General features: G+C 40.6%; 2 protein-coding genes across 4 annotated transcripts in view; one reads left to right on the top strand and one right to left on the bottom strand.

Annotated features, from left to right (window-relative positions):
* Nucleotides 1-6,300: 6,300 nt before the first annotated feature.
* On the top strand, nucleotides 6,301-9,980 carry LOC106814712 (MIF-like protein mif-2). 3 transcript variants are annotated; one of them, XM_014819061.1, is made up of 4 exons: nucleotides 6,301-6,435; nucleotides 7,512-7,627; nucleotides 7,837-8,009; nucleotides 9,366-9,980. In XM_014819061.1, exons 2-4 carry the CDS (start codon nucleotides 7,520-7,522, stop codon nucleotides 9,442-9,444), a joined length of 360 nt encoding a protein of 119 aa, XP_014674547.1. In that variant the 5' UTR covers nucleotides 6,301-6,435; nucleotides 7,512-7,519; the 3' UTR covers nucleotides 9,445-9,980. The 3 variants fall into 3 exon arrangements, with proteins under 3 accessions (XP_014674547.1, XP_014674545.1, XP_014674546.1); XM_014819059.1 differs by having other exon boundaries at nucleotides 6,301-6,463; XM_014819060.1 differs by having other exon boundaries at nucleotides 6,302-6,429.
* Nucleotides 9,981-10,073: 93 nt separating this feature from the next.
* The window catches only part of LOC106814708 (ubiquitin fusion degradation protein 1 homolog), a 13,516-nt gene continuing 9,216 nt past the window's right edge, over nucleotides 10,074-14,373 (bottom strand). Inside the window, exons 3-11 of the mRNA XM_014819056.1 lie at nucleotides 14,060-14,092; nucleotides 13,547-13,668; nucleotides 13,203-13,333; nucleotides 12,869-12,941; nucleotides 12,566-12,634; nucleotides 12,032-12,100; nucleotides 11,653-11,783; nucleotides 11,310-11,391; nucleotides 10,074-10,876 (exon numbers count right to left, since the gene is read on the bottom strand). Of these exons, the coding sequence (XP_014674542.1) occupies nucleotides 10,796-10,876; nucleotides 11,310-11,391; nucleotides 11,653-11,783; nucleotides 12,032-12,100; nucleotides 12,566-12,634; nucleotides 12,869-12,941; nucleotides 13,203-13,333; nucleotides 13,547-13,668; nucleotides 14,060-14,092 (791 nt within the window). The 3' untranslated portion in view covers nucleotides 10,074-10,795. The remainder of the gene's footprint in view (nucleotides 10,877-11,309; nucleotides 11,392-11,652; nucleotides 11,784-12,031; nucleotides 12,101-12,565; nucleotides 12,635-12,868; nucleotides 12,942-13,202; nucleotides 13,334-13,546; nucleotides 13,669-14,059; nucleotides 14,093-14,373) is intronic.

The following is a 14,373-nucleotide window of genomic DNA, read 5'->3' as shown; positions in this document are numbered from 1 at the left end:
CCGCGTCACGCCACCCCACGCCCACCCACCGCCCCAGCCTCCACCATCTTTAATTTAAACTTCACCCCAACACGTTCAGCGTCGTCATCAGTCCCCGTTTCCGTTTCGGTGTTTCAGCGCAGCAGGTGACGCGCCGCACGTGCACGTCCAATCACGAGTTTACCATGCAAATCGCGCCGACGTGCATGCACGAGTCGTCCTTCACAGGCTTCATGTGTCTCTGCAACAACGACCTCTGTAACGATGCCAAATCCATCTCTCAGCATCTCTCACGCCGTCTTCCAACGCTCTGCGCGCTCCTGACGCTGCTCGTTGTTCTGCGTCGTCGCTGCGTCGCGTGAGTCAGCGCCGACGACGGACGCGGCAACGCGCGGGCGACCAGTGTGATAACATCGTCGGCGTCGGCGTCTCGGCCAGCCGACGTCGTCGCGTCGTCGCTATGCAATAATGTACAGACGCGCGCGTCGACGTTCGGCGTCGACGCTGCGAGAAAAGCTCAAGACTGCTGACTGCGCATGCGCGTCGCGGCGCGCTCGCTGCGCCATCTATATCCGCAAGGTTCCACATCCGCTCACGCGTGAGTAACTACGCGCGAGCAATCTTACAAGACAGATGCTCGCGCGTTGCTAGGCGACCAGGACGCACGCGCGTTGCTAGGCGACCAGGACGCACGCGCGTTGCTAGGCGACTAGGACGCAGCTGAGTGAAAAGTCGGCAATATTCGACGCTGCACGAGACGAACCGCCTAGCTAGCGACACCTGGCGGCAGCTATCAATGAGGTTCACCAGCTTCACCTTACGCTTATAGTAGCAACGCTTAGCGTTTCATCACACATGTCTCCTTACCGGATTCTTGTAGTTATTTAGGTTTTTAGGGCAGTTGGTTTTCGTGTCGGCCCTTAAGAAATCTAGTCATTAGGCAATTAATTCATTACAACACGCTCGATTATTCATGAGCGGTTTTTCGATTTTCCTATAACGATATTCCTACATTTTTAACTATCGTATTTATATCAAAAGCTAATATATATTATTATTATAAAGTATTATTAGCTCTTATTTATATGTATATGCATTATTATATATACATATTATACCCTATGCCTAGGTGATGGTAGCCAGAGCGCTCACATATCTTGCATATGTTGTCGATACTGATCGCTAGATAGATTACCGCCTATCACGTGTTCTCGGTCTGCGATCTGCAATTAACGCACTATCGACTGCAATACTTGCAACGCTGCAATAATCGATCGATTGCAATACTTGCAATGCTCCAACTCTAGATCGACTTGCAATACTTGCAACGCTGCAACTCTAGATCGACTTGCAATACTTACAACGCTGCAACATTCGATCGATTGCAATACTTGCAACGTTGCAATAATCGATTACCTTTCAATGCTTGCAACCCTGCAACACTCGATCGACTTTCAATACTTACAACGCTGCAACACTCGATCGACTTGCAATACTTGCAATGCTGCAATAATCAATCGATTTGAAATACTTGCAATGCTGCAACACTCGACCGATTTGCAATACTTGCAATGCTGCAACACTCGCCTGCGACGTTAAAACATATTTATACATATAACTCAGCGACACTGGGTCGACGGCAACATAATCTTAAGATACAACGCGGCAACGCTTCCACTGCAAAGATGGCAAACCGCTCCCGGAAACTGCGCGTTCGAAATCGCGAGAATCAATTAAATCTATGATATGCGAAGGTGAACGCAGAAGACATTGCAGGGCCGAGTGCATGCTGCGGTGCAGACGATGAGGTCACAGCGACGGCGGTTTGTCGCAATGGGTTGATATGTGTCCTCCGTGACGATGTGATATCTCGCGAAGTGAGAGAGCGCGGTTCGACATTCTCACATCATACTGTCGTCGGTGACGCTACTGTCGTAAGGTGACGCTACTGTCGTCGGTGACGCTACTGTCGTAAGGTGACGCTACTGTCGTCGGTGACGCTACTGTCGTCGGTGACGCTACTGTCGTAAGGTGACGCTACTGTCGTCGGTGACGCTACTATCGTAAGGTGACGCTACTGTCGTCGGTGACGCTACTGTCGTCGGTGACGCTACTATCGTCGGTGACGCTACTATCGTAAGGTGACGCTTTCAAGAAATACATCAAATCTGCTGCTGCTGAAAATGCTGGTATATATATACATACATATATATATGTATATATATATATACACACATGTATATATATCAAAGTGTGGTTCCAGAGCAAATTGTCTTCATAGATAATCTATGAATTGATAATAACATATGGGAAAAAATGTGTGTTATTCTAAGCGACATTTTACGTTAGTCCACCAGCTTCAGTATTTGTCGAGAATGTCAGAACGAAAGTTACGAAACGTTTGTTATGTATTCACTACATTGTTATACATTATGGTGTTATAATTCTTACCACGTTTGTCTTTATACTTAAGATATTCTAGTGATATTGTAGGCTTATGCATACAATTTTTACTATGACGTTATAATATATACACATTTTGCACGATAATGCAAAAACAACAATTTACAATTTTTTTGCATGATAATGCTGTTACCTATGCATTGTACAGATTGATTGTTAAACTTAAATATAATATTATACATAATTTTTAATCTAAGTTAAATTAAATTAGCAATACTTAAAACGTGTTATATTGTATTTGCAAGAGGTTATTGCTGTCACTGTTGCAAAGAATGCACGCCATAATGATATTTATTATATTATGTGAGCCATTTTAGATTGACCTGCTCGGCTATATTCGATAGACAAACAATCGCCACCAGTTGGCGTACACATTTAGCCATATTTAAACAAGCAACCTGCAAAAACTAATCACCTCCTGAGTGGGTGAAATGTTTAATTCTGTATGGTGTAAAAGACTTAATATCAAAAGCTAATAATACATGTATTATACAATGTAATACACAATGTATTACCAATGTATTATACAATGTATTATGCAATGTATTATACAATGTATTATACAATGTATTATACAATGTAATACACAATGTAATACCAATGTATTATACAATGAATTATACAATGTAATACACAATGTATTACTAAGTATTCATACAATACGTATTATGCAATGCTCATACACAATGTATTACTGCAATGAAATACACTATGTATTACCGAACTGTATTATACAATGAATTTAGCAATGTATTTTATACAATGTATGTATACAATGTAATACACAAGTGAATACCAATGTATTATACCAGAATGAATGTATACCCAATTGTATTACACAATGTATTACTGAATCGTATATACAATGTATTATGCAATGTATTATAAACATTGTAATGCACATTATTACTAATGTATTATACAATGTATTATACAATGTAATGCACAATGTATTACTAATGTATTATACAATGTATTATACAATGTATTATACAATGTACTGTACAATGTATCATTAGCTCTTGCTAATAAGCACGCCACCTGGTGACATTTACTATCATTGCAGTCGAGAAGTCAACGCAACACGGTATTCAGAACATAATAATTAATTATCTTGTGCAGCATTCATTGTTACTAATAATTCTATCCTAATCCGCTCATTTGAATTGACTCGCGACTGTATATAGCACAACGCCGTGATGATTTGCTATGACACGTTTAAATGTACCCGTATTTGTTATGTTTGTTTGTTCTGAAATGCATCATTGGTCAGAAATCAGCAAATAACTCCGTTAGTAAAATTAACCTTAGTAAGCAAGCACGTACTAGTACTGGCTGCGCGAAGCAACCTCGTTTACGTACAGCGCCCCCCCCCAGTGGCGAATCGATCTCACACAGATTCGGTTCTTGACACGAGATGGCTTTCTTTCTAAGGTAGTTACGACGATAGTGTCACGATGCTAATCAATATCCGATCGATAATAAACACGCATCGATTCCGCTGGCTCTGCTTCCGCCTGGATTCCCTCTCACTCCAAACTTTTCAAACGCAGTTGCGGTGTTCTACTGACAGGCGAATGCGAGGTTTACTAGCGCATGATCTATTCTTGAGGCCATGCGAGATATCAAAAACACCGGCATAAGCCGTGTAAGTGTCTGATGTGCCTAACAAACCCCGTTTAGTTTGGCATGCTCAGTGTAATGTTGCCTTTGTATACCTCTGAGATCTGGCGGCATATCTTCTCATGCAGCCACCTGTGGTACTATCTGTTGTGTCTAGCGACACCTACCCGATTAAGTTTGAACGTTTTCTTCGTATACCTCTTAGATCTGGCGGCATATCTTCTCATGCAACCACCTGTGGTATCTGTTGTGACTACCGAACGTTTTCTTCGTATACCGCAAAGTTTTGGCAGCACATCTTAATTCCCATGCAGCCAACTACAGCGGGAGCGAAGGACAATACGGGTAGAGCTGGAGTGAAACTGTTTACTACGATTAATTGCTGTAAGCGCAACGTGCGAATATGCAGCGCTATATGCGTGTTTTTTTTTATAGTGCGAGTAGATCGATATCTGTGAAAAACTATTAAAAAACAATGCTTCATTCGTAGCTCAAATTCCACATTTGTAGTCTATTATCAACACGTGTACTGGCAATAATGACGCAGCATTCCTACTATTATTATTATTCATAATAATATGTCGTTACAGTTTATATCTGTGTTTATGACATTAATTGTTATTATTCGATCAAGGAGAGCATTTAAAGACAATGACCCACGCGAGCATATGGAGTTCATATCATAGTATGTGCGCAATGTGCACGAAATTTGGAATCTGGAAGAAGTCCAGCGATTTAGCGATTTAGTGTGTAGTGTAAGCATTTCAGTCGTTTTTATTCTGTGATTGTTCAACTTCCCGAATTTGCCTCGAGCTGGTCGCTATCGTAACAATTCAGATGGCAGCACCATGCACTCATGCTGGGGCGCGTAACCTGAGAACAATATATACATTGTATACATTGTATACATTATCTACTCCTGATATATATATATATATTGTGTATACATTGTATACATGTATATATATAGTGCTCTCGGCACGTAATGAACGAGCGCTGAGCTGTATATATAATAACATGCTTATCATTAATATTATTCTTAATTTTAAATGTTTAATTATGATTAACAACTTAAAATAAAACTTTATAATTAATAATATTATTATTAATAAATTATATATATATATATATATATATATACAGCTCAGTGAGAATGACACTCAGTATATTAATTGTTACGGTTAATATAGCGGTCGGTTAGAGTAATGAAGACCTCATGGATATAGCAATAACGTTACGTAATGGCTGTGGTGATTGATCGCCTAGCATCCACTACTCAATTCTCTTCAGGAACAACGTTCTTATTCTCTTTTTTTGCATATACATGACGGACGATTGTTCACCGATGATTATTTAAGGATAATAAAGAGGTTTTGTTTGAAATTTTCCTGCTGTTTTAAATATTTATTGTCGGACGACAGATGTACTCGGCTAACGTAACACTAATAAGGGAAATATACTCTACTGATAAAAATCTAAATAACCATAAACGCGTGTAAATCTGCACGTAGTCATTAGTGAAACCAGTTGCCGCCCAACACCCAGCCCCACGCCACACTATGTACTGTAAGGTGTCTATACCGTCACCTACGAGTCGAAGCCATTCTACGGGATTCTACAGGATTCACATACAGGCTTCGACCCAGGATTCACGGCAAGCCAGGCAAGGCCACGGCTGCCAGCGTATATAAGGACCGCCTGGGATCGACTCGGGGTGCTTCATTCTACCAGACGACCAGGAGAACCGACCGTGTAAGGATCAACCCTTACAGTACGTTGCCTGGGAGCTGCGTTTCTCTCTCCAGTGCACAATTACTGAGGTTAGTCAAGAAATCTTGTCTCCTCCCAATAGGAAGCTGATCAATCTACGACCCTATGCTTGTCGTTTTAAACAAATGGGTTCAACAGAATTACATTTCCGTCTACATATTATATATACAACGTTCACAACTTTGATGCACAAACGCAAAGTAAATCTCCTATACTAGGATATAGGGAAATTGGGGGATGACTGGCCACTTTACAAATATTAAAGTGGGATACGGGGAATACTATTTCATACCAAGCTACTCTGAAGTAGGTGTTTTTAACTTTAAATGTATAGTTTCAATATTGTTTGGGAAGATACTGAACATGTATGACAGATACACATAATTATACTGATCTATCAGCAATGACAGGTTTTTCGAGAATCCTGCCGGTAGATGGCGATAAAAGCGGTAAACAACCATCATCATTATCGGTGCGACACAAGACAGGACAGGTGTAGCCCTGACCAGGCTGTGTGACGGATTGTCTATACGGATTGTCTAACCCTAGCAATACCGTTTCTTGGAGCTAGGAAAGTGGTGAATTCATTCTATGGTGAAAGTCGGTAGTTTAGTACAGTAGTTACTAGGTTAGTTTGATCATGGTTTGATACGCTGAAACACATACTGTAAACGTTGTAGTTCGGATATGTATTGCCTAGGTACACCCTACCAGAGGTCTGCCAACCAAATATGTCCAACCGCAATACTAGTTGCTAGTACTAGTAGTACTAGTAGTAGTTGACCTTGGTGCTTGTAAGTTGTGGTTGTACTAGCCCGACCAGGCTGTGCGACGGATTGTCTATACGGATTGTAATATACGGATTGTCTATACGGATTGTAACCCTAGCAATACCGCGTTTCTTGGAGCTATGGTTGTACCTGCTACTTCATTCATCTCAGTGACAGTGTTGGGCGTGACTGTGGCAGAACGATACGGGCCGGTTTGCTGATGCTACAACATCATACATGACTAGACTTGTGGTTGTGGTAGTAGAAATAGCAGTACCATATGATATAGGCCCTACCTAGTTACACATATCGACTAGCTACTACAAGGCTGTTGGTTGTTGTTGAGTCCATCATCGTACATGCAGTACTACTGCCAGCAGCACCGCCAGCAGCAACAGAAGTAGCTCTAGTACTATAGCCCGCATAGGCAACTGTACGCAGGCTATAGTACTAGAGCTACAGCAGAAGCAGCAGCGTCATCGTCATCATCATCATTATCATTGTAATCATCCTCACTGACATCAGCAGCAGCAGTAACAGCAACAGCTGCAGCAGCAGCATCATCAGCAGCAGCTGAAAATCTGAAATTGCATATCACTGCAGCCTGGAACACATCCCCATAGTGCGATTGTACGTTCGTTCTATAGAGAGATAGATAGAGATATCGCTTCTTTACTTTATGTAACACTCACTGACGCGCGCGCGTGGGTGAAAGTTGTCCTTGGCCGCGAAAGAAATGAATTGTAGGGCAATATATATATATATAGCCATGATGGTATTGGGTGCAGTCCATAATTCAGTAGCTGTACTAATACAGATACTCACCAATACAAATGCTAAACTCATGGTATACCCGATTCTTCAACATATAAATGATATTAATTGCTATATTTCCCCCTCGTTTAGCAACAATCATGCCGCTGTGTGAGTTTGTAACGAACATTCCGGATAAAGAACTACCGGGGAACCTTCACGTAAAGCTTGGCGAACTGCTTTCAGAGGCTCTTGGGAAGCCACCAGAGGTATCTAGGCATTTCTTTAATCTTTACAAAAAGTGTACATTCTTATTCTTTATCGACATGTTCATGTTAAACTTAATATCAAATCGGCTTCTGTTTTGACAATAAATGTTGACTAAAATACATTAGGACCCGTGTAAATATTAGTAATAAGTTAATAACCATGGTTACTGGTATGTTATGTGCACTATAGTGACAGTGTCGTATTGCAGAGACTTTCCCTGACTGTTACTGGCGGTGCACGCATGTGGAGGGCGGGAGAGGATCCGATGGCATCACTCAACATCTGGTCGTTCGCTGTGTTTGGCGACCCGGCCAAGAACGCGGAGTACTCGCGCGTTCTGAACGACTTTGTCGTCAAAGAACTGGCGATCCCTGCCGAAAGGTGCGACCAGTTGCCGTTCATTACAGAGAATTAAATTAGTTTGATTAGTTTTCGATTGTTGTGTTTTGAACCGATTGCATGTACTTAAATCAATTGGTTAATGTTAAGGATACTCGCCACGTTGTGCATGAAATTTCATCGATTTTTCGTTTTCAACTTTATTCGATGTCTAACACTATGTGCCACCTGTGTACGTGCTCATTTCTTCATATAACGGTACATGTGAACTGTCAGAGCGTTTTTGCTTGCCCGCGTACATGTGTAGTAAGCAGCGGCTGACGTCATTATGACATCAGAGACATGATACAACCATGATATTAACTATAGCCAGTATCATTCAGCGTCAACCCTGCTACAGCTGTCATTACATGTATTCATGTACATTCATGTACATCTGCTAGTGATCCAACAAGTATCCCACGCCCAAAATAGTTCTAACACCTAGCAACACACCTTACTGTAGTGTGGTACAAGGCATGCGTTTGTTGACATATTAGCTTTGTGATGTCAGGATGAGTGGAGTTCGTGCGTTCTGCATGGTAACCTCTTAATTTCTCAGAATTTCTCAAGGTGCATGGAACATTTTACCAATTTAGTGGTGTCAGTTAGTCATGGATATGTCGCAGTAAGTACTAACAATAGATATATCACATACGTTCACCCATTTTGCACACAGGCGGTCACTCATTGTTAAAAATAGAAAAACGATGATTTCTCCGTTTCGATTTCTGACATAGTAGCCGATGTATAAATGGATATTTCTCTGTGATTACAACTCGGATTAATTTAATTTTACACTCGTTTTAATGGTAACATATTGTGGTAAAGAAGCGTGTCAGGGATTGTTATTAAGTGCCGTACTTTATTAGTTATGCCTCTTTATTCGCTAAAATTTTCTATTTTAACACACAACTTGATTTTTAAGCAGTTTTTTCGAGTTTTCTTGGTAAATATGAAAATTAAAGAAAAATCCTGACGCGCTATTTTGGTCCATATTGTGCTTAACATGTGGCAAAAATTTTGTATCCTCACTCTTTCTGGTAGTTGAGAAATATCCAAAATACCATTTTTACATAAAAATTCAAAATTTGTGTGGTAACATAATTAGGTGCTGGAAATTTCATGAAATTTTTTGGCTTGAGCATAGAGATATATCTCCTCTATAAATAAAACAAGTGATTGATTCGATTCATTCGCCAATAAACGTTTAATCTTCACTAGAGCAATACCCGTGCACAACGTGGAGAGTATCCTTAAAGCATGTTGAATGCGTGATTAATTTGGTTGAATCTGATATATTTGAGAGTGAGAACAAGGTTGCTGGAAACAATATATCTCTTATCTATTTCATTTCAGACTTGTAATCATATTCAATGATGTTCCGCCGACAAACGTTGGCTACAAAGGAACCATCGCAGCACCGGCACCGAAGTAAAGCATACAGCTATGCAGGATAGCATGGTAGATGTTAGTATTGACCACACCCTGATTCCATGACCTTGGTGAGATTAGACACAGCAGGTAACTGCACCAAGCACGTTCTACTGTCGATCCACTAGTCCATGATATACAAACATCTATTGAGCTTGGTAGACTGCTCCTTAGATACTGTGCAGACAATCTGCTAGCGTTGTTAGCTAGTTTTAGAAAGCCATGGAAGTTTTTTTTATTGGTATAGTGTATAGAAGGTAACCATTCCTTTGTTGTTAGCGATACTGGTGCTTATACTTATAGTAGACCTGGGGTTGAATTAGAAGAACTGCACGTATCTGCAGTTCTACCAATAAATATGTGATCCTAGTTTTTAGCTGTTATAATACTGTGCATGATTATACCTGGTCATGCATCCAATCATTGCTCAACGTGCATAACCCACTCACACTCGAATTTTACTTTTGCTCATGTTAGTCATTGGTTATGGTGAAATATGATGACTAGTTACTGTTATAATATAAAATAGTTTATCAAACACATGGTTTGTTAATTTTAATCTGTCAAAACTCTTGAATTAAGTGTAAATAATACATAAACATTAGATGACAACGATTAATAGCATTTGCTTCGATGATAAATATTTCATTTTTATATTATATTATACGAAGTCATTATTCACATTCACGCTCGCATAAAATAGAAACGACAAACATTTACTTGCTGGCTGGACAACAACTATAATCACTATATAGTACACATATTCAATGCATAAATATAAAATTGTTGCTCAACCACCTCTGCAAATAATAGCCAGCCAGTTTTAGGCATCCGTTGCAACCACTTAGTCCAGAATAGTTTGCAGATCGTTTATAAGCGATGAAAGGTCTGCGCAAGAATTTGACGATAAGACGAGGAAATCCCCCGGATCAAAGTGACACATCGGAATGCTGTTTACGGGAGCCATCCGGGGGGGGGAAGAAACCTTTGGGCAGAACATTTTTTGGGAAGAAACATTCGGGCGTAACATTTTTTGGGAAGAAACATTTCCCGCAGGAGAACGAATTTCGTCACCTACACGCAGGAAACTCGCGGCAATTCTACACGCGAATCCCGACGGAAGAATACAAAGCGGTTCCCACTGCTTGAATTCCAACACCTGACTGGTCATCAACGGCGGAGCCACCAGCCATCAGTTTGACTACTCTTCGTGCTGTCACGTCCGCCGAGGGCTGGCATTCGCGGCCCCGTGTTTACCTTGCCGATCGACGACATGATGATGAAGTCCAATGGTGGGTAAGACTATGCGGAAGCGGGATGCGGAACGATGAGACGAGAACGACGGGGGAACAATCTCAGTTCTTCGCTGTCGTTCGCTTCTGTTTTAGGCTCTGACCTTCTCCTTTGAAAGCCTCGAAAGGCTGCAACTCCTTTTCCTGCGGGAAGACAGTGCGGACCACGGCTTAGGGACGTTGGGAAGTTAATTGCGAGATTAGTTGATAGTTTTGTTTTTCTTTCGTCTATCTCCATCTCTGCAATTATAACTCAGGCACCATTGCAGTCTGCAATTTTGTTTTGAATGATCAATGAACTAACATTCTGATTAAATCTAGAAGATGCTCGTTATGTCAATATAGGCTAGACATAGGAAGCCAGTTCTACAGCAATCAATAATCCAATCCTCTAATTAATTAATGCACACTATAGCATTCCACTTGAAATAACGAGCAGAAGCGATAAGAAGGCAAAATAGTGCTATACTACCGATTCGCAAGATAAAATCAGTTTGCGTAGCTACTCCTGCGTATTAACCATGTGTTCTAAAACTACTTTGCTATAATTATGGTAAGCTATGGGTTCTGTTTCTACCTCTGCTTCCGTGTTATTGATCGGTCGTACTTCTCTGATGAACGTCAGCTTTCTCCTATTGTAGTCACAGTTTGGAATTCCTCTGCATTCAAAACACAAGAGCATATGGATGAGCAGATATAACTAGAGACACCTCAAAGCCAGAAAATGCAATTACATACAAGCACACTCAAGGAATATGGTTAGCCAATAGCTTCTACATAATACAAAACAAATGAACCTGCATTACTCAAGCGCTCCCAGTCGAATGGATATTTTCACAATTAACTCCAATATATCGTTGCTAATTATAATACTAACACTTCTTCTAATAATACCGTTTTCCGTGAATGACAACACTAACCTCCTCTGCTCTCCTTGAGGCGTGCTGACAGGTGACAGATCACCGCTCCTCTCTTTCCCATCCAGCCTGTTTCCCTCACCGGCGAACGGAACAAACCCATCAGCTTCTACGATATCGTCCATTGGCGTCTCCTGCAAACCATGCCAAGACTTCGTTAAAATTTGACAACGACATAAGAGCAAATATCCGAGTTTGGAAGCACAAAACGGACTATATGGTTACTCATTTAAAACGGCAAGTTTAAAGTGTGCTTCAAAACATAAATCGTTTTGCCTTTTAAATTAATTTGAATAAATTGTTTCCCCTTTTTAAATGTTATTAATCTTCTTCATGGTATTGGTCGCGAAGAAGAGAGACATTGTTACTAGGCTGAAGTTACCTCCTCCTGACCAGGTTGTTGACGATGTGATCGAGGTTCCTGGTATCCAATAGGCGCTGCAAACTCCACCTATAAACATGAAGTTGGTGCCAGAAATTACACAAAACCAATTGAGATAAAATGACCGCCTTTCAGTTGTCACGGCAACACTGCAGCAGGCAACGTTATCATGTTAATTATTATTTAATTACAACAGTTTGACATCACTGCAGCTGTACAGCTTTAAGTATGAAGACCTAGGCACAATGTTTTGACTGGATATTATGATAGATAACACAACATCAGCAGTCCACAGAGCTTTCACAACTGCATCACACTAATTCTGTAACTATAACAAAATGCAAATTGGTATAGTATAAGGTGTATTGAAACATCAAAGCACTTGACCAGTGGCAGCACACCCAGTTCAATTACACACGAACATCATGATATCTATCTTGTTGTTTACCTAATGCTAATTACTACTGCTCAGTAGACAGTTTATGCTATCCACAAAACGACAATAATGTTTGAAAAGAAACGTCATTATCTTACGTTCATGTCACACTCAATGATGCTGACGGCCTTGCCTGGCCTGGTCTCTAGCACACAAAGCTCATATATCTGCAATAACATGTAGTAATAGTGGTAGCAGCAGCAGCAGCAACAGCAGCAGCAGCAGCAGCAGGTTATTTTACATTTTATGTAAATGAAGACCAATCTTCTGTAACCCTCGTAATTATCAATGCATTACTTATTTGATAACAATTTCAGCTCCGCATACAAAATGCAAGATGATTTCGTTAGTCTAAACCTTCAGTTTGTCTATTTACCATCCCTTTTCGAATAGTTTCTTACCTTTTCGTTGTATTTAATTGCAATGACATCTCCGGATGTTAGGCATGCAAAACTTCGTAGTGCATTCTCTAGACTGACAACTTAGAGTCAAGGACTTACATGATTAATCAAAGACTGATAAAAACAATTGGCTACATCTCCCCACTACCCACCCAGAAGCCAAACACTCGCCACTAAATATCTATGCGCTTAACCAACACTGGTTAAACATATTATGTATAAAGTTATCCCCCTCTTTCTTTCGCTCTCTCTTTCTCTCTCTCTCTCCCTCTCTATCTCTCTTCCTCCCCCTCTCTCTCTCTTTCTCTCTCTCTTTCCGAAACTGCAAGGATACACCGCTTTCGGGTTTGTGATGTCGAGAAAGTCCGGCGCCTGTGGCTGGAACTTCGAGAACGTTGCCACGGGCAACGAGACACTCTCCACTTTGATGAGGCCTCCTTCTTCCAGCAGCAGATTGGTCATCATCTAAGCAAACAACCGCGATTGATCAGCACATGGCGGCAGCAGCAGCGTCGGAGCCGCACGAACTAGGAGAAGTGACACTCGGTAGTCGTCATAACTGTCTCGACGACGAAGTGATGGTTGTGGTGAGTAGTGAGAGTTTCGAAGAACGTGGGTGTGCGAAGATGTGAGCCCCTGTATGAGGAGTATTAGCGGAAACCTAGGCCGCATGCTCACCCAGAATGGAAGGTAGATCTTTCCCTCGTCTGCCACAAACTCTAGCACGCCGCAATGCGTCACCCTGTCCGTGTTTTTATTGGTCAGTTTGAACAACATGGGATACTCGATGTTCAAGCGAGCTGAAAGATAAAACATGTGGTCGCTGGGTGCCAGAGTGCAACCATTACACGTACGATGATGAAAATAACAAATATTGTAGATCATGACAGTGACAAACTCTTCGCATGTTGGTGTGAAATCTGAATGGTGTAGGCCTTGCTACCGGTGTCAATATGTTTTTAATACTGACTGTGCTATGATATTACGAGAACTGACTGTAGAAACAAGTTCACCTTACTCACACTGTTCGTAAATTATATAATGGTATCTATTTTCTTGGCGGGTTTTACCAAGCTAACCATTAATATGATATGCACTATGCAAACATTCAACAAATATAACAAAATATTACAAAGCCAGCTTAGTGAAACCTACTTCAATGTTTACAACAGTACTAGAGAATACTCTTACTTAGCTGGTCAAGTGCAGACGGTGGCATAATAACTGTAAAAGACAATACAAAACTTATTTAGTTTCAATTATTATACAAAACATTCAAAGATACAGCAAGCGAAAACTACGATATACTGGCGATGCTGGCAATGATGAAGATGAAAAAGACGATGATGATAATGATAATAATGATAGTAATAATAAATAATAATGATATAGATAATAAATGATGATGATGATAATGATAATGATGATAGTAATAATAAATAATAATGATATAGATCATAAATGATGATGATGATAATGATGTTGGTGATAGTAATAATAAATAA

This window comes from Priapulus caudatus, unplaced genomic scaffold, assembly GCF_000485595.1.
Source record: "Priapulus caudatus unplaced genomic scaffold, Priapulus_caudatus-5.0.1 Scaffold967, whole genome shotgun sequence".
Classification (NCBI taxonomy): domain Eukaryota; kingdom Metazoa; phylum Priapulida; class Priapulimorpha; order Priapulimorphida; family Priapulidae; genus Priapulus; species Priapulus caudatus.
This window is presented reverse-complemented; position numbering and strand designations above follow the sequence as displayed.